The sequence below is a fragment of the Herpailurus yagouaroundi genome, unplaced genomic scaffold, assembly GCF_014898765.1.
Source record: "Herpailurus yagouaroundi ecotype Mexico unplaced genomic scaffold, PumYag 428, whole genome shotgun sequence".
Lineage (NCBI taxonomy): Eukaryota > Metazoa > Chordata > Mammalia > Carnivora > Felidae > Herpailurus > Herpailurus yagouaroundi.
The window spans coordinates 5,671,092-5,689,825 of record NW_024412645.1 but is presented as its reverse complement, the minus strand read 5'-3'; the positions used below and the strand labels follow the sequence as shown (position 1 = coordinate 5,689,825).

General features: G+C 56.0%; 1 protein-coding gene across 3 annotated transcripts in view; it reads left to right on the top strand.

Moving 5' to 3' along the window:
• MYO18B (myosin XVIIIB) overlaps positions 1-18,734 on the top strand; it is a 256,340-nt gene that overhangs the window by 12,848 nt on the left and 224,758 nt on the right. For all 3 annotated transcript variants that reach the window (XM_040463958.1, XM_040463959.1, XM_040463960.1), the window contains 7 exons: positions 2,172-2,317; positions 3,709-3,867; positions 9,293-10,546; positions 11,054-11,120; positions 11,411-11,523; positions 12,800-12,976; positions 17,261-17,459. In XM_040463958.1, coding sequence (XP_040319892.1) covers positions 2,279-2,317; positions 3,709-3,867; positions 9,293-10,546; positions 11,054-11,120; positions 11,411-11,523; positions 12,800-12,976; positions 17,261-17,459 — 2,008 coding nt within the window. In that variant the 5' untranslated portion in view covers positions 2,172-2,278. The remainder of the gene's footprint in view (positions 1-2,171; positions 2,318-3,708; positions 3,868-9,292; positions 10,547-11,053; positions 11,121-11,410; positions 11,524-12,799; positions 12,977-17,260; positions 17,460-18,734) is intronic.

Sequence of the window (18,734 nt, the reverse complement as noted above, 5' to 3'; positions counted from 1 at the left end):
GGTGCAGCCACTTGGGAAGACAGCCTGGCCGGGGCTTAAACAGTCAAACAAAGCGTCACCCTGTAGGCTTAGCACTGCGACCCTCAGGGATCTACCCAAGAGAAATGGAAACGTAGGCGCGCGATGATTTACGTGGCTGTTCAGAGCAGCACCATTCATCCCGACCCCATAAACGAGAGGTGATCCATGGGCACAAGAAAGCACCAGTTAGCTCACCTGCACAACAGTGCGGACGAACCTCGAAGACATTATGCAGAGCGAAAGAAGCACAAAGGACCGCATGTGCTAGGGTTCCATTTATAGAGAATGTCCAGAAAAGGCGATCAATTTAGCCATAGACAGAGACGTAGTGGTGGCCTGGGGCTGAGGGTGCACACAGCTAGTGGCTGCAAATGGCCTTTTTCTTCTTTTTAAAGTTTACTTATTTTGAGAGAGAGACAGAGAGAGTGAGCAGGGGAGGGATAGAGAGAGAGAGAGACAGAGAGCGAGAATCCCAAGCAGGCTCTGCACGGTCAGGGCAGAGCCCGGCATGGGGCTTGAACTCACGAACCGTGAGATCACGACCTGAGCCGAAACCAAGAGTCGGACACCGACTGAGCCGCCCAGGCACCCTACAGCGGGTCTTGGAAGGGTCTTTTGGGGGTGATGGGACTGAGGCTCTGGTGGCAAAACTCTAAAACTTTTCAGAGATCATCACTGCATGTTTACAAATGGGCGAGTCTTCCGTCTAGCATAGAAATGATGCCTCAGTGAAGCGGTTTCTAAAATGCTTCCTACGTACCCTTCTCAATGGATTCATGGCATATTCCTTCAAGTCAGATGGGCTCTAGTTTACTCGACCTCCTCTAGTTCCTGGCCACACGGGCTGTGTCTCTGGGGTTGGGGACTACCAGCCCCCCAGCGATGAACTTCTCTGCTTTACAATCACTTGCTCGAGCTTGTTATCCAGAAGGGGCCTTTGCTAGGTCAAAAGTCATGAACATTTGGCAAGCCTCTCAATCAGATGCTGAATGTACTGAATCGTCTCCCCCAAAGCACCAGCCCAATGAATACTTTTGGTTCCCTGTCCTTTCCTAACACGCGTGATCCAATTATGGAGCCCGCGGTGCCCTCACAAAAGAAAAACACACAATTCTATGGTGTTACAAGTCAGGAGAGTGGTTGCCCTGAGGGGGGCGGGGGGGGGGGAGAGTAACTTTAGACGGGGGTGTGAGGGAGGGTCAGGGGGCTGTAATGTTTTCCAGTACAGAGCCCAACGCGGGTCTCGATCTCACAAACGTAGGTCATGACCCGAGCCCAACTCAAGAGTCAGACTCTCGACTGGCTGAGCCCCCCAGGCTCGCCTTTCATTCTTTTTTTTTTTTTTTAAGTTTATTTATTTATTTTGATTTTTTTTTTTATTTGAGGGAGAGAGAGAGAGAGAGGGAGGGAGTGTGTATGAGCCGAGAGGAGGGGGCAGAGGGAACTTTAAGCAGGCTCCGCTCTCAGTGCTCAGCACAGAGCCCGACGCGGGTCTCCACCCTGCAACCCTGGGATCGAGACCTGAGCCGAAATCAAGAGTTGGGCGTTGGGCCGACTGAGCCGCTTGGGTGTCCCTGTTTTGTTTATTTTTGAAACGAGACAGGATTGACATCCAGCGAGTGAATTGTACAGCTGGGTGAATTCTTTCATACGACGCGCTCGTGTGGCCCCCTCCCGGGTCAAGATACAGAACAGTTCCATCACCCCAGGAAGTTCCCTCCTGCCCCTTTCCAGCCAAAAGCTAACAGGTCCTCTGACCTTCATCACTATAGATTAGATGTGCTTGTCCTCGAACTTGTAACAAATAAAATAAGATGTTTTAATCTTCATCAGGGTGCTGGTTAAATAGGTCTATTCTTTAGGGGAGAATAGCCGCTTAGCTGTATGCTTAGGTCCTCTTCTGATACATGTTATGTCCCAATGACAAGTTAAAGTGCGGGGTTAAGGGTAAAGGATCTGGGGGGCGCTGTCCACTCCATGGCCAGAGGCCTCCATGCTGGTCGTGGTCCTTCCAGTGGGCCGTGCCCAGCCACGTGACCTTGGTTCTTGGCGTCAGCGGGGGGGGGGGGGGGGGGGGGGCGCAGGGCCGGGTCCAAGAGCTAACCTGTATCTCTCTTCTCTCCACCCCTCCCTGTGTCTCCGTGTGTCAGTCTTGTGTCTGTTCACCGCATGTGTCCTGTGTGTCCATAAAGCCACATTTCGTGCTGTCTGCAGAGAGCCCCGCGTCATCTCATCTCAGCCTTGACACTGTCTCAGCATGGCCATCTCATCACGCCTCGCCCTGTGGGAGCAGAAGGAAAGTAACACTCAGGGCCCAGGCTGGATCCTCAGGGCCGACTTGACCCTTGGAGGGCAAGTCAACGTGGGTGGCCCAGGCTGCTCCCTGTGGTGTATCCAGTCCCACCTTCCATTTCCCCTGAGCCGGCTCGGTTAGCCGCGGCCCCCCTAACCCAGTCCATGAACTCCTTGAACTCCTCCCATGACTGCCGGGTCTTTTCCTGTTCCTCAGTAGGCCTCAGGGGGAATGAGGGTAGACCAGCTGTCCCGTCTGGATCGTCACGGCAGTTCTGATGAGTGCTGGGACAGAGGCAGAGCTCTTGTGCCGTGGGGATGGCTTTCTGGGGTCCCTGCCTCCCGTCACCATGGAGAACTGGAATCAGGCCCTTCTTCCAAGTTATTCATTTCCCTTTGGTTGTTTCCCACGAGATACCGCGAAGGGCTGTCTCTTTCTCTGATGCCTGCTATCTCCTTTACCCCGCATCCCACCATTCATCCCCTTTACCCCACCATCCCCCATTCATCAAATCGTGCATGATTTGATGAATTGGAAGGCTGAGGGGTGGGGTGGTTGAGAAGCTTCTCCCCGGCTGCCTCCTGGTTGCCTTTGCCCCTCCCACATTGATCTGGTTTATCGCACGAGGACGGCATCTGCTGAGCGGGCCTTAAGACTCCCCTCTCTCTCATGACATGGCTTCAGCCTCCATCGAGAGAGAGAGGCGTGGGGTCAACAGCCCCTCAACTTCCCTGCTCCTCTCTCCCCGGACGGAGGTCTACACCAACCTACCTTATCCCTTGGCCTCCGCTTTGTCTCCTCGTCTTTCCTACCTCCTTTGGATTCCCCGTTACTCAGCCGGGCTGGGGCGATCAGGTCCTTGCCGGCCACCCACCGAGGACCTCGATAAGGAGCTTATTTAAACCAGGGTATAGCTCCGCCATAGAAAGCGCTATACGTTTTCACTCCCCTCCGTGAGCAGTCACGGTGATGCCGGTTAAAGATGTACACCCCGGTCAGCCAGAGCGGGTGGCCTTGCGTCAGTCCCCAAGGTCGCTGCGGTTCACAGAGGAGTCTCCGCTGCCCCCTGGCCCCAGCCGGCTCGGGTCTAGGCTCTGCTTCTGGTGTAGAATGCCAGCATCCAGCCCCTGGCGGCCCGGGTCCTGGTTTAAGGAAGCCACAGCCCTGGGTCAGTGGAGTGGGCTGTAGCCAGGGGGTTGGATTTTTACAGAAACCCCCCAGAGCCCCGCCGAACCTCATCCGCTTTGCCACGGCCGCTCACGCATGCGCTTGAGTCTTGTATATGTCCTCCCTGGGGTCCCCTCCCCCGGGTTCCACTGCGAGCATCTTAAAGGGCCACTTGCTTCCACTGGTTCACTCACGGAGCTGTCTCCTTCTTTGCTTCTGCAAAACAGATTCGGGAGGAGGACAAGAGCCCTCCACCTTCCTCGCCCCCTCCCCTGTTCTCTGTCATCCCAGGAGGCTTCATCAGGCAACTCGTCCGGGAGACTGAGAAAGAGTCCAAGGAAGCAAGACTGAGGAAACAGGCAGCGCTTGGCTCTCCTGAACAAGAGGTAAGTGGTCCCACGGCAAGGGGGACGAGGTGCCTGTCGATACCCACCGTCCTGTCCTATGAGACTCCCCAGCCACTTGTCATCCTGCCTTTATTCCTGTTCTGCCCGCTTTGAGGAACGCCCTTTCTTCAGTTGATCGATGGAACTCTTACGCATCCTTCAAAACCCAGCTCAAATGGGACCTCTCTGGAACATCCCTGGAAAGAGTTAAATACTTGATCGTGGGGCTTATCAGACCAGCAGTTCCTTAAGCGCAATAGTTCTCTCTCTCCGTCCACTCTGTATTGAGAACTTCTCATAGAACTTGGCCCATAGCGACTACTCAGCAAATGTTTGTTTAATGAATGAATGAAGGATATCGGCTGATGTACGATGGTGGGGATCGTTTTACCCCTCTTTTTGCAGAAAGGGAAACCTAGATGTTACCTAAGGATGTGTAGTTGGCTTACTTTAAGCGGAAAAGATATCCAGTTACTGGTTATAGGTGTACCGGTTGTTAAAATCCTGAAACCTCTCCACACCGTGTGGTAAACGGCCACGGCCCCGGCCAAGCCCCGCTCCGGTGCCCTCCAGCTTCCCCTCCCCTGAGTGCCTTGGAATGGCCACATGGCAATAATCAAAGGGTTAGTGCTTGGCCCAAGAAGGGACCTCAGTCCCTGAGTCCAGCTGACGTTCCTTCTGATTGGTTGGTGTCCACTAAATCCCTTCATTGTTCTGAATAGCTCTGCTGGATTGAAGCAGTCATTGGACACGATGCGGTCCCTGTGCTTTAAGACCTTGCAGAGTTATCCCTGATGGCGGCCAGCGCTGCCTCCCTCCTTGTCCCCAGCCGCTCAGCCAGGGACCCCGGGCAGGATGGACGAGGCTGGACACCAGGCAGGTGGGCTTGGGGTGCGCCGTGGGCGGATCGCTGTCAGGCAGACAGGCCATGGCCTCGGGTCTCTCTGGCGCCCCCTTGAGGTGGGGGCGAATACCGCAGGGGTTGGGCTGAGAGATCTGGTCGCCTCCCGGCCGGGAGTTGGCTCCAGTCCAGTGACAACCTCAGCTCCACCTCCCACCCCCCTTCAGCTGTTGTTTGCCTGTCCGGTCCCCCACGTGCCCGCACCTGTCCAATTACAATGACTTTGCTGCCTCAGAGAAGTTCTCTGGCAGCTGAACGGCAGCAGCTGTTGAACACATCCCCGCCACGTCTTTGTGGGGGAGGATGCCAGGGAGGACGGGCTCGGCCCCCACCCTTGCCTGACCCTGGCATAAGCGAGGGCCAAAGTCAACCTCCGTAGGCTGCTGTTGGATCACGATGCAAGGTGACTGGAGGCCGTTCATCACTAGACAAGGTTCCCTCTGCCGCTCGTGGGCTCCTTTGATCCCCGCCCTCCCCCCGCCCCGCGGCAATGGGGTGGATCAGATGATACCCACTTAGCAGAGGTGGGGACTGAAGTTCAGAGGGGTCGAGCAACTTGCTCAGGGTCATGAGACCAGATAGCGGCAGAGCGAGGGCAAGAGTCTGTGTGCTCACTGCGCTGGCGAGCTGCCTGGGAAAGGGCTAGTCTGGGGAACGAGGTGGCCGATGTGGCCACAGAGGCCTGGGAAGGAAAATGTTCCATGAGGCCGCAGGCCTTGCTGGCATCACCGCGCGCGCGCAAGTTAAGAAGCAGAGCCGAGCATAGGATGGGGACAAACTGTCGCCCCAGGGCCTAGGCAGAGCCTCAGAGCCAAGATGCAGGATGGACAGGCCTCAGAGCACAACAGGTGTCTGGACCTTGGGCCAAGATGTTCCTGGGGCTGGAGCACGGCAGCCCCGGGACATGTTTCTGCGACACAGCAAGCCCTGGCTGGTTCTTGCCAATTTGATTTTCTTGTCCCGATCGGTAAATAACCAGACTCTTTCTCCTTACCCCAGCACAACTGCTTTATTTGGCCCCCATCTAATCCTTTCACGGAGCCGTTAGACTCCGCCACCAGTTTGCAGGGATGTAAAACGAGGCTCAGAGAGGCGGCTTGGATTTCCAAAGGCCCCCGAGCCAGTGAGAGACAGGAAGAGGCTGGAATCACACGGGGCAGAAAGAGACCCACGTCAAGTGTCGGGAGAGCTGGGTTCTCGCTCTGGCCCCACCCCTCTGTGTGGTCCAGGCCAAAGCCCTTCCCCTCTTTTGGCCTCAGCTTGCCCATCTGTAAAATGGATGCGCTGTGAGTTTCCTCTTGGCCCCCCGTGATTCTACAGGCACCTCCTCCCCGTATACTGAGAAGGCTTCAGAGCGGACTGAGGGCTTTGGTGACTGAGAAAATCCAAAGGCTTTGGGTGAGGGAGGGTAGGGCCGGTTACCTCGTTTGGCTCAAATTCATGTCACTGTTTCTGCTATGGTGGTTTGGTTAGAAAATAAGGCACTGACTCACTTTTTAAAATGGTATAGACAGTGGAGAGATGTGCTAAGTGCAGCCAATCCTCTTTCCAAGGCTGTGTCCTGCCTGGCCCCGAGAAGGTCAGACTGAGCCACTAGGCCATGGGTACCGGAGCAGGTTTTCTCAGTCCTAGCTACACTCTGGAATCACTGGGGCAGCCACAGCCCAGGCCAACTCCATCTGACTGTCTGCGATTGGGGTCAAAGCATCGTTCTTCTTCTTCTTCTTCAGATAGACAGAACATGAGGAGTGGGAGAAGGAGACAGAGGGAGAGAGAAAAAATCACAAGCAGAGAGAATCTCAGTGCACAGCCTGACTCCACAACCCTGGGGGTCATGACGTGAGCCGAAATCGAGAGTCAGATGCTCAACTGACTAAGCCACCTAGGCACCCCAGAATCACTGTTTTCCTAAAGCTCCCAGGAGATTCTAGGGGCGCCTGGGTGGCTCAGTCGGTGAAACGTCTGACTTTGGCTCAGGTCATGATCTCAAGGATTGTGGAGCCCCGCATCGGGCTCTGTGCTGACAGCTCAGAGCCTGGACCCTGCTCTGGATTCTGTGTCTCCTTCTCTCTCTGCCCCTCCCCTGCTTGCACTCTGTCTCTCCCTGCCTCTCAAAAATAAATAAATGTAAAAAAAAAAAAAAAAGAAAAGAAAAAAAAAAAGCTCCCAGGAGATTCTAGTGAGTCCTGGGGAAAAGTAAGGCTGTGACTATGCTTCAATTAAGGGCACTGACTTTAGACTCCCAGAGGCCTGTATGACTTTCCATTCCAGCTTTGTCTCTCGGGCCACCTGATAGCCTTGTGTTCACTTCTTTATCCGTAGAATGGGGGCAGAGTTCAGAACCTACTTCGGTGGGTTCTTACGAGGGTTAAGTAGGGTGTGATGGTCCTGTAGGACCCACTGCAAAGTGATCTGTGCATGATGGTTGTTATTATTACCATCAGCATCATCATCGTGACAAAGCCGTGGAGACCGTGCCCTTGAGGACTCCACCACCTGAAACAGGGCAGAGACACAAGTCAAAGCCAGACTGGGGTGCAGAATGTGGTCGTTGCTGCTGACGGTGCACCTGCACGGTGCCCTGGGACCTCAGGGGTGCGTGAGACAGGTTCTGAGCAAGGCCTGCAGGCACAGATTTGCAGAGGGGTGGTATTTGAGCTGGGTATAGAAAGATGAGTACAGCATCGGCAAGTGAAGAGGGGGAAAGAACATTCCGGGCAGCGAGCTGATGTGAACAGAAGCATGGAAGCAGAGAAGCATCAGATGTGTTAAGAGATGCCCCTGCGTGGCTCAGGCATGGGGACACACAGGGACTATAAGGCCAGAATGGAGGGTGGTGACTCCTCATTGAGGGCTTTGAATGCCAGGTGATGGCAGGGAATGACTTTCCCATAGTCTGGGGGCCACTGCCAAAATCTTTTGATCAGGTTTCAAATGACTGTGGCAGCAGATTCAAAGGCCACCAGTTCGGGGACTGTGACCGTGGCCCAGATGAACGCAGACCCGGGCTTGGGAAGGGAGACAAAAGTGTGACGCCGGGCAGGTGGAATCGACATGATCTGGGGGCTGGTTTGGGTGCAAGAGGAGGGTGAGAAACTGAGTCCTGGGCCCAGGTGTGTGGGGAGGAGGCCAACATGGTCCCAGACGCAGAACCCAGACCTGGGCAGGCGGTGAAGCCAGGCATCAGGATGGACCTCCCGCCTACACCCTCCAGCTCTCTTTCTGTAGAGGCAGCGGCTCAGGTGGCCCTGTGAGCAGTTCAGGCCACAGCCAGGCTGGTTTGAGGACAAAACTCGGGGTGGGGCTGACGCCACAAGGCAGCAGAAGAACCTGGGAGAGGAGCCTGCAGGGGGCGTCGGAGATCAGATGTCCAGGCCAGGCGAGGGGGTGGGGTGGGGGGTAGGTGGGCTGGGAGGACTTCGGCCGGGAGTAGGGGTGGGGGGAGGACCGCCGAGGGGGGCAGGGTCCGGGGAGGACCATGGGGGACATGCCAGGGCTCTCACCTGGCATGGGGAGTGCATCCGGACGGTAAGAGTCGCAACAACTCCGTTCAGCTCTCTGCCACTTCCAAAGCGCTTTTCCACATCTCACTCCACCAAAACTCTGGATGGTCAGGTGACCCTGGCCTTGCATGGAGGGAAAACCGAGGCTCAGAGAGGTTAGGTGGTGTCGTTCACCGTCACCCAGCTGGAAAGCGTCCCAGCCAAGACTAGAACGGGTCCTCTGCTCTAGTCCCCAAGCCCCCTTCCCTCTCCTTGGCCCAGCAGGAAGACTCAAGGCAGAAATAATAGTAATAATAGCAGCGACACAGCAAAAGTACCAATGACAGCAGAGGGAGCTACTGTTACCAAGGACGAATTCTGCACTGGGCTCAGTTTCTGTGCATTATCACGAACCCTAACGCTCGCCCTGTGACGTAGGCCATTATGAAACTCATTTTATTGTTGTTTTTTTTTTTAAACATTTATCTAACGTTTATTTATTTTTGAGACAGAGAGAGACAGAGCTGGAACGGGGGAGGGGCAGAGAGAGAAGGAGACACAGAATCTGAAACAGGCTCCAGGCTCCGAGCTGTCAGCACAGAGCCCAACGCGGGGCTCGAACTCACAGACCGCGAGATCATGACCTGAGCCGAAGTCGGACACTTAACCGACTGAGCCACCCAGGCGCCCCGAAACTCATTTTATTGTTAAGGAAATAGGCTCAGAGAGGGGAAGCCATTTACCCAAGGCCACAGAGCTGGCGAATGGCAGAGTGAGAAGCTGAACTTGGGTCTGTCGGGCTCCAAAGTCGACTCTCTTTCCACTCCTTCGCTTGGTTTTGAGGTGCTGGGCCAAGGTCCAGGGTGTTGGGGTTCAGTTCACTGCCTGGCACAGGGCCTGTCCAGTCCTGTGTCCCGTCGGTGCCTGGGGGTCTCTGGATGGGTGAATGGCTGGGTGCATGAGTGAGTGAGTGAGTGAGTGACTGAGTGACAAGGCTGTCTGGTCAGCGAGCAGCTAAGTGTGGCTGTGGCCTCTCTCCTAGACCCCAGAAACTTCTGCTGGCCAACCCAAGGGCAAGTCCAACAGTGGCACCAAATCTGGAAACCAGCAAATCCCCCAAGGCAGCCAGTCAGGCTCTCCGCAGAACTCAAACATTCCGGTCAAGGAGAGCCAGGAGGCCGGCCCCACAGACCCCGTGCTGATGACCAGCATCAATGGTGAGAAGCCCCAGGAGCCGGGCCCCAGTGGGACCCCAGCCAGAAAACCCCTGCCCTTCAAGAGAGGTGTGAGGAGGGGTGACGTGCTGCTGATGGTGGCCAAGCTGGACCCGGACTCAGCCAAGCCGGAGCAGAGGACCCAGCCCCATGACGCCCCCACCTGTAAGACCCCACCCCCAGCCACAGACCCCGGAGGGGAACAGAAGGGGGGGACTCCAGGGACTCATGGCACTAAGGACACAGCCCCGAAGGCTGAGAAGACCCGGACCGAGGGCGTTGTGGACCCAGGAACGCAAGGCGTGGTGGTGGGGAAAGGGGGCAGGGACCCCCAGACCAAAGGGCTGAAAGGGGGTGAACTCCAGGGCAGAGAGGGGCCAGGCGAAGGGGGACGGTCAGCTACAGCAGAGAAGGGGGCAGGGGACCCCCCAAACAAGATGGCAAAGGGGAACCTCTCCAAGGATTCGGGGGGCAACGGCAAGCCCGCTGGGGCCCAGGTCCAGGTGAGAAAGTGGGGAGTCTCCCTGGGCAGCAGGAGCAAATGGGATGGTCCCCGGAGTAAGAAGGATAAAGAAGGTTCGCTGCTGAGTAAGGCAGAGAAGACAGAGGAGCCTCAGGTCAAGGCAGAGAGGATGAGCAAGGTTCAGGGGAAGCCCGGGAAGGTGGGGGGAGCTCCCGGAGGGGTGGAGAAAGCAGGCCAGCCTCTGAGAAGGACAGAGAAGGCAGGGGAGCCCCAGACCAAGGTAGGAGAGGAAGGGCGGCCTCAGAGTGAGCCCGGGGAGGCAGGTAGAGCCAGGGGGGAGAGAGAGAAGGGCTGTGAAACCCCCAAGGAGGTGGGTGCATGCAGGGAGAACCCAGCGGCGGCTGGGAAGGAGGGCCGGCCAGAGAGCAGAGGACAGAATGCCTGGGAGCCCCGTGCGGGAGTGGATGACGCGACAGAGACCCTGGAGACGGAGCTGGAAAGGGCCGGACCACCTGCTCTGGAGGGCCATGCAGACAGTCGTCAGGATCGGAAGGAGGGTGAAGAGGGGCCGGCCCTGCCGGAGGGGAGCAAAGGAGGACAGAGCAGAGACTTGGATCAGGTGAGGGGCTCCAGCCCCTGGAGTGGGGGAGGGGCAGGAGGGAGCCTTCCGAGGTGGGGGGGATGGGCAAGAGTTGCTCCTGGGGGCATCCTCCTTGATGCGTAGGGATCTTGGGGCCCCCACTGCCCCAATCCCGGGGTAAGAGTCTCCGCGGCATGACGGAGGTCCCAAGACGGAGATGTCCTGTCATGGCTGAGCTTACTCACAGAGTTCTCAAACTCGGGGCTGCGTAAAGAGCAGATTGCTCAGAATGCAGATTCCCGGGCCCCGTCTTAGCGGTTCCGCTCCAGGGGCCAGGGGTGGGGCCGAGGCATCTGCCTGTAAATAATCGCCACCCCGCTTGCCCTCCCTTGGGGGAGATTCTGACTTCAGTGGGCCCAGATCACACTGTGAGAAACTCCCATGCGAAGGGTTCACTCCGGACAAGGGGGTGGGGTGGGGGTGGTGGGGGTGGAGGGAGGGCAGCCGTCCCCTTGGTCACCTGATTCATGTGATCTTTGCTCTCAGGCTCCTGAGGACAGATGGTACGAGGCAGAGAAAGTGTGGCTGGTTCAGAAGGATGGATTTACTCTTGGTAATTAGGGGTGTTAGCCCATCTGGGGGGGGTCTAAGTCTTTTCTTCCTGCGCCCCCTCTGTCGCTGGCCGTATTTGCCAGATCAGAGTCTGGGGGGAAGGGTGAGGGGCATGCCGCGTCCATGGGGCACTTGGGTGGCTCATTTGGTTAAAGGTCCGACTTTGGCTCAAATCACGATCTCACGGTGCATGGGTTCGAGCCCCACGTTGGACTCTGTTCTGACAGCTCAGCTTCGGATTCTGGGTCTTCTCTCTCTCTCTCTCTCTCTTTCTCTCGGGGCTGTCATCAGCAACTGTCCTGAAGCCGGATGAGGGAACAGCCGACCTGCCGGCAGGAAGGGTGCGAGTTTGCATCGATGCTGACAAAACCGTGACGGAGGTGGACGAGGAGTGTGTTCATAGGGTGAGCCCTCCGTCTCTCTCCCCGCCTGCCCCGCACCGTCTTTCCCCACCCCTGCAAGAGATTTCCTTGCACTGGACTGCACAGGCTGCTTTGGCTTGATGCCCTGGAGGGAGTTGGAAGGAAGGCCATCTTGGAACTCACTGCTCTGCTAGAGGCGTATCGTCAGGAGGTCATTTCTCTCTCTCGGGGTTCTCTTGACACAGGCACATTCACAAACATGTTTGTCGTTCTGCCCGATCCAGGAACGTGACCGCTTTTCATTTTACGGACATTGCAGATCATGCCACAGGGCGGGTTTTCCTTTTCACCCTGGCTGCCAGGGAATTCAGAGCCAAATTTGCAGCTTGTCATCAACTGTAGCCGAGGTTTCGATGGACTATTGTTTGGGGTTTTATTGCGGTGGGCTCGTGTCCTTGACAAAAAGGCTGACCCACAAGAGAGCTCAGGCTTGGCCCAAACCCCAGAGCAGTAGGCCCTAAAAACTCCTTGAGGCTGGAAAGAATGGTAGGAAGGCTTTTAGAAGGGACGTCCCAAGGAGAAGCTGCAATCATTCCTTGCTTCTGGAAGAGTTTGGGCATATTTCCAAAGGATCAGTGCACGATGGGCTGTCAGAGAAATGGGGCTGTTTGGCCATTGGCCTTCACCCCCGAGGGTCACAGAACACATGCGGAGCTCCCTGGCAAGACCCAGAGAGGAGGCAACAGCTACTCTTGAACACCATCCTTCTCATAGTGTTTGAGAAGGCTCTCTGAATCTTGCTGTGTCCGTCTCAGGAATCTGTCCCCTCCTGGGGCAGTGAGTTCAGGAGGCAGGACCAGTGTGAAGAGACGGGTGGCAGGGGCGCCTGGGTGGCTCAGTCAGTCAAGCGTCCGACTCTTGGTTTCGGCTCAGGTCATGATCTCACGGTTCATGAGATCGAGCCCTGCGTCGGGCTCTGTGCTGACGTCATGGAGCCTGCTTGGGATTCTCTCCCTCCCTCTCTTTCTGCTCCTCCCCTTTTCTCTCTCTCTCTCTCCAAACAAATTAACTAAAGAGAGAGAGAGAGAGAGAGACAGGTGGCTCTCAGACTATGCAAAGGGCAAACGAGTTTTACACGGATTTGTTTCTCTCTCTCCAGAGTCTTTGTGTTCTGTCCTGGTCTGTGGCAAATAGCTCTCCCAGAAGAGGTCACCGGGGCTGTGTGTGTGTGTGTGTGTGTGTGTGTGTGCACGTACGGGCGGTGGTGCTGGTATGGAGGCCCAGGAGGCCAGAGGACACTTTGTGTGATGCTTCACAGGCCAACCCCCCCGAGCTGGACCAGGCTGAGGACCTGGCCTCCCTGGTCAGTGTCAACGAATCAAGCGTCCTGAACACGCTTCTGCACCGCTACCGGGCTCAGCTGCCCCACACCTTCACCGGGCCGGACCTGATCGCCCTCCAGCCCCGGAGGCCCCCGGCGCCCTCTGCAGCCAAGGTGAGGGGGACCATGGGAACATGTGCTCGCCGTGGCGGGGGGGGGGCGTCCCCTGTGCCTCTCAGGGGAGAGCAGGGCAGCCAAAGCCCCCTGCAAACCTGTCTGTGAGTAGCATCCTGCCAGATAAAAAGGTCTGGGGTATTGTGGGCGTCGCGGGGGCATCGAGGACCACGTGATTCCCCCCTCCATCGAGGGGGACCTTGAGTCATGGATAGAAATAACAGGGGCGTTACACACAATAGTAACGACAAGATATTGAGCAGACTTTCTGCACCAGCCACTGCTTCCAGCACCTTCCATATCATCTCAACTAATGCTCACACCCACCTGGAAAGATCGGGCCCTCTCCTAGCCCCGTTTTACAGATGAGATGTTCTGGGTCAGCCCTTGTGTTCAGCAAGGGGGACAGCGGGGGTAAAACCCAGGCCACCAGCCTTTTCTGTGCTCTGAACCCCATACTGCCTACTCAAGAGCCCCAGACACCCACATACCTCGGGAAACAGAAGCCTCCCTTCTGTTGTTTGTTTAATTTTTTTCCCCTGCCAAGTGTGGAAATGGCCAGTTTTGGTCAAGACAGTCAAAGCAAAGGAGATCTCTCAGCGCCACCTGGTGGCGGGGCCTGCAGCCACGACTGAGCCGTTTGAGCCGGATTCTCTCTTTGATCCCATTCACTGGTCCCATTGATTGAGATACCGACAAGAGGGTCTCCTCTATGCCCCGCATGGAAGAAAGAGCAGGGAGGAAGACCGATAAGCCTGCCCCGGTGGGCGTTCCGTTCTCGAGGGGGAAGACAGGCCCCCAGTAATAAAGATAACAGCGGGGAGAGCGGCTGGTGTGGAGGAGGAGACAGTGAGGAGGCCAGGACAAGTGGGGTCTGGGTCGCAGCAGGTCTTCTACGTGGTCATGATGTTCCCGGCTGTTGCTCCGAGCATGATGCCAGCTTCGGGGGATCTTCGGCAGAGGGGTGAGATGGTCTGACGTGTGCCGGAAAGGGCTCCCCCGGGCTCCTGGGTGGATAGGGGAAAGCGGGCAAAAGAGGAGGCAGGGAGGCCTGACGGAGGTGCTGCTGGGAGGACTGGGGAAGTCGCAGGCCTTTGGAGCCGCTGCCAATGCCCCTCGAGTGCCTTGGAAAGACCACGACACCTCTCTGGCCTCAGCGTTCTCATCCGCCAATTGGGGATGAAAAGCTGCATCTCGCCCTCTGGAGTATCATGGGGCAAACCCATCCGTAGCCCCCAAATGAGGCTAAGGTCCATTTAGAAAGGGACAGTGGCTCTGAGTCTGCCTCTAAGGCTTCTCTTCTCCAGGACGCCCCCCTCCCCCCTTGCTTCCTGCCAGACCTGGCTGTCCATAAGGGCACCTGCACTCGCCCCTCCCTTGCTGAGAGAGCTACGTTTGGGCTACTGCAGCCCAAGGCCGCTGAGCCTTCCAAGATGCCGGGTCACGCGTCTTGCTCCTTCAAAGCCCCCGGGGAGGGAGATTTAGCACAGACTCCCACGGTAAGGCCGGCTTCTCACCGGCCATCCTGGATCGAGGCATCCGTTGCAGAGCCTGGGATGTCCAGGAGCTGGAATACGCCCTGTAACAAAGAATTTGAGTGAGGTGATCCCCCAAGCCCCCTGTTACCCCTCACACCCAAACCCGAAACCACCTTCTATATGCTTTGGCTGAGTCACGTCTGGCTCCTCAAATGGCCACCAGGTGGGAGCATAGACCTGCGATGGCATCTTGAAGCCGGACTTGGTGGGACCTGGGGCTGGGCTGGGGGCCTCTCTCACTGGGAGTCTGGCCCACCTGGCGGCGGCTGGGAGCTGGGTGTTTGCCAGGGGGTGCAGGTCTGCGTGGCTGTGAGCACGGGTGTGAATGTGTGGGGTATAGACGGGTACAGCTCTGAGTCGCTGGGGCCTCTGCGACTCTTGGGTGCGTGCCCGTGAGCATGCGTGTGTGCGTACAAGCAAGGCACGTGTGCACGCATGCACCTGTATGTGTGCACAGGGGCCTGGGTTTGAAGGATTCCCCTTTTCCCTTCCGGCCCGCTGGGGAGATTGACAGGTGGGACGGCCTGTCCCCTGGACCTCAGTGGTCCCAGAGTGGGAGGTGGCTCCAGGGCTCAGACCCCAGGACCCTCTGCCTCTGCTGCATGCCCTAAGGCTGTGTCCAGCCAGCGTGGGGGCTGGTCCCACTTTGGCCAGCTTTGGGGTCCTCCCGAGCCCTGGAACCTTGTGTTTTGTGTCAGGACAGGGATTCATTATTGTTGCGGGACGTCTTGGGCAGGAAAGGCGGCCCTGAGCCCCAGGCGGGAGGTGCAGGCTGGGGGTAAAGGTGCCATTCTGAGGTTTGTGCCCCTGGCCCTGCTAAGGCACGGAAGAGGGCAGGTGGGGCCTTTCTGGGCCCAGTCGTCACCTGCTTATCATTCCAGGACATTTGGATGTCCTCGTCTGGCCGGACTGGCTGCCCTGCCCACCTTGGTGCCCCTCCACTGACCACTCTGTCTCCAGGTGCCCTCCTCCCTTCTACCCCAAGGCCACGCTAAGCAGACTTTCGTCAAGGTCACCGGTGGTTTCCATGCTGCCAAACTCCTTTGCCAAATGTTCAAGTCTCTGATTTCCCCTGACTTGACCCTCAGTATAGCGTCTGGTGTGGCCAAGCTCCTCCTGCAAATGCTCCCAGGACTCCCTGTCCTGCTTTTCCGCCTGTCCCACTGGCCTCTCCTCCTCAGCCTCCTTTGCGGGTCTCCCTGACCTCTCCAAGGCGGTTGCCCTGCCCCCCCATACCTCTTCCCTCCTCTTTAAATACCCCCTTCCTTGGTGATCTCATTCAGGCTTTAAAATGTCTCCGGATAGTTTCCTTCTTTCGTTTGTTTCTCATCCGTCTCTTCGCAACAGAAAGCAGGCTCGACTCCGTAGGCAGGGCTGTTTTAAGGCAGAGTTATTAAGGTATGATTTGCAGTCGGTTCGATTCACCCCTTTTAGCGGACAGTCCTGTAAGTTTCTGACAAACGCGTACCGTTATGCAACACCCTTCACCGTCAATTACAGGACTGTTCCCATGCCATTGCCCCCTAGAAGTTCTCTGGAACCTTGGTTGTCACCCCGCCCGCCTCCTGGGTCCTGCCCTTGGCAGCCACCGATCGGTTCTTTTTATCCCTATACTTTGGCCTTTTCTGAAAAAGTCACGTAATTGGAATCATACGGCAGGTAACCTTTGAATCAGCTTCTTCCACTTGCCACGATGCATTCGTTCGACATTCACCCCTATTACAGCAGCCATTGGCCATCTATTGTATGCGGCGTGCCCTGATTTATCCATTCAATAGGGTGACCAGTTGTCTCCGTCTTCCCAGTTAGAGGGGTTTCCTGGGATATGGGACCTTCAGTGCTAAAATCATGGTGTTTGGTTACCTTCGTTCACTAGTTACAAGGCATTTGGGTTGTTTCTAGTTTTCGATGACTTTGAATATATATTTAATAGGACCAGTGACATTGAAGGTTGTTTTGTGTGTGTGTGTGTGTGTGTGTGTGTGTCTGTGGACATAACGGCTCATTTCTCTTGGGTAAATACCTAAGAATGGGATTGCCAGGTTGTATGATGAATGTACCTCTCACTGTTTCCCAGAGCGACTGTGTCATTTGTCCTTCTTACCAGCATTGCATGGGCATTCCAGTCACTCTGTGCCTTCACCACACCTTGGTAGTGAGTGTTACAAAAATTTTAAACCTGGTTTTAGCCATCTAATATGTATACAATGGTATCTCCTCATGGTTGGTAGGGATTCGCTTTATCCGTTTTGGGTAGCGCTGTGCCCACAATAATATTTTTGTGTATTGAATGAAGAATAAATGAATGGATGAATGGAGTGGAAGGCCTCAGGTATTACCTAAAACTGTCATGGCCAATGCATGGCATATGTACCGCCATCTACCCTGTGCTTCGTTCTGTTTCCATGGCAGACATCACTAATCAATCTTGCCAGTCTATCCAGCTGCCTCATTCCGGGCAAGTACTATCCAATAATGAGCTAACACAAGCCTCCTAGGGGTTAAAGAGGAGACCCAGGTTCAGAGTAGACTCAGAGGTTGTCCAAGGGCTCACGGTGAGCCAGGGGCAGGAGTAGACCCCAAGGCTGGGCTTTTCCCAGTAAAATTCGACTTGTCTGATAAGGTTGGGGTAGGATGACAGGCAGGGGTGGGCTGGGCTCGAGGCTGGGGTGGGACACCGCCTTGGGGTGCTCCCTGGGCACCGGCTGGGGTGGGAAGACCGATGTCGAGGATCGTCTTCCTGCAGGTGCCCAGGCGCCGCCGGGATGGCCTGCCAGCTCATGTTGGCTCCCTGGCCCAGCGGGCATACTGGGCGCTGCTGAGCCAGCGGAGGGACCAGAGCATCGTGGCCCTGGGGCGCAGCGGTGCTGGGAAGACCACCTGTTGCGAGCAGGTCCTGGAGCACCTGGTGGCGATGGCAGGCAGTGTGGATGGCAGGGTCTCAGGTACAGTGGTCTCCAGGTGGCGTGTGTTGGGGGCGGGCTGTGGGGGAGGGTGGGGAGAGTTGGAGGGGACGCTGGGTTGCTCCTCCTTGTACCCATTCAGCTAGCAGTCACTGAGCACCCATGTGCAGACTCTGTGCTTGCTTCTTTCTAGGCAGGGCCACCCATAGTTCATTGCATGCCTCTGTGCAAGTTAGAAAAAGGTACTCCTTCCTCAAGACATCCACAGCTGCCTGCAGAGCAATCATCATGCACTGACATTGTCAGAACCATACCCTTGACCGCCATGTTCCGGGAAATCGTCCTGACAGATATACAAACCTGTACTTGTATGATGTAAACAGCGTGTCCCTTCGACATGGTGTCCTTGTGCGGTGCACAACCTGCTGCACTGTACAGAGGACCCAGTAGGTAAAGACGGAAGGGCAGGGCCTATGCTCATGAGGAGTCGACAGCCAGAAGGGAAACTGAACTTCACATATGTGCCAAACTCCAGTGCTCTGCACAAAGGGCTGGCAGAGCTGGTTAGGAGAGAGTCACGGGGAGCTCGGAGGAGAGGAGTTCTGGGGCTTCCTCGAAGACGTGATGTCTGCCTGGGTGGCTCAGTCGGTTAAACGTCCGACTCTTGATTTCAGCTCAGGTCATGATCTCGCCACTCATGAGTTCAAGCCCTGCCTCGGGCTCCGTCCATGCTTATGGAGCAGAGCAGGCTTGGGGTTCTCTCCCTTCCTCTTTCTCCCTGCCCCTCTCCTGCTCATGCTCTTCCCCACCGCCCTCAAGATAAATAAATAAGACTTAAAAAACTTAAATGGGGCGCCTGGGTGGCGCAGTCGGTTAAGCGTCCGACTTCAGCCAGGTCACGATCTCGCGGTCCGTGAGTTCGAGCCCCGCGTCGGGCTCTGGGCTGATGGCTCAGAGCCTGGAGCCTGTTTCTGATTCTGTGTCTCCCTCTCTCTCTGCCCCTCCCCCGTTCATGCTCTGTCTCTCTCTGTCCCCAAAAAATAAATAAAAACGTTGAAAAAAAAATTAAAAAAAAAAAAGGAAATGATATTTGAACTAGGCTTTAAAAAGTGCCAATTAATAATAATAATAATAACCATAGTAAACATTTGCTGAGGACTTACATGCTGAGCCCTATTCCAAGCATATTAACTCATTTATTATTTAAAACCGTTCTATAAGGTAGATATTATTATTCAAACGTTATAGATGAGGACATTAAGACTCAGGTTAACTCGCTTGCCCTGGGCCACACAACTAAAACATCCTAGAGCTGAG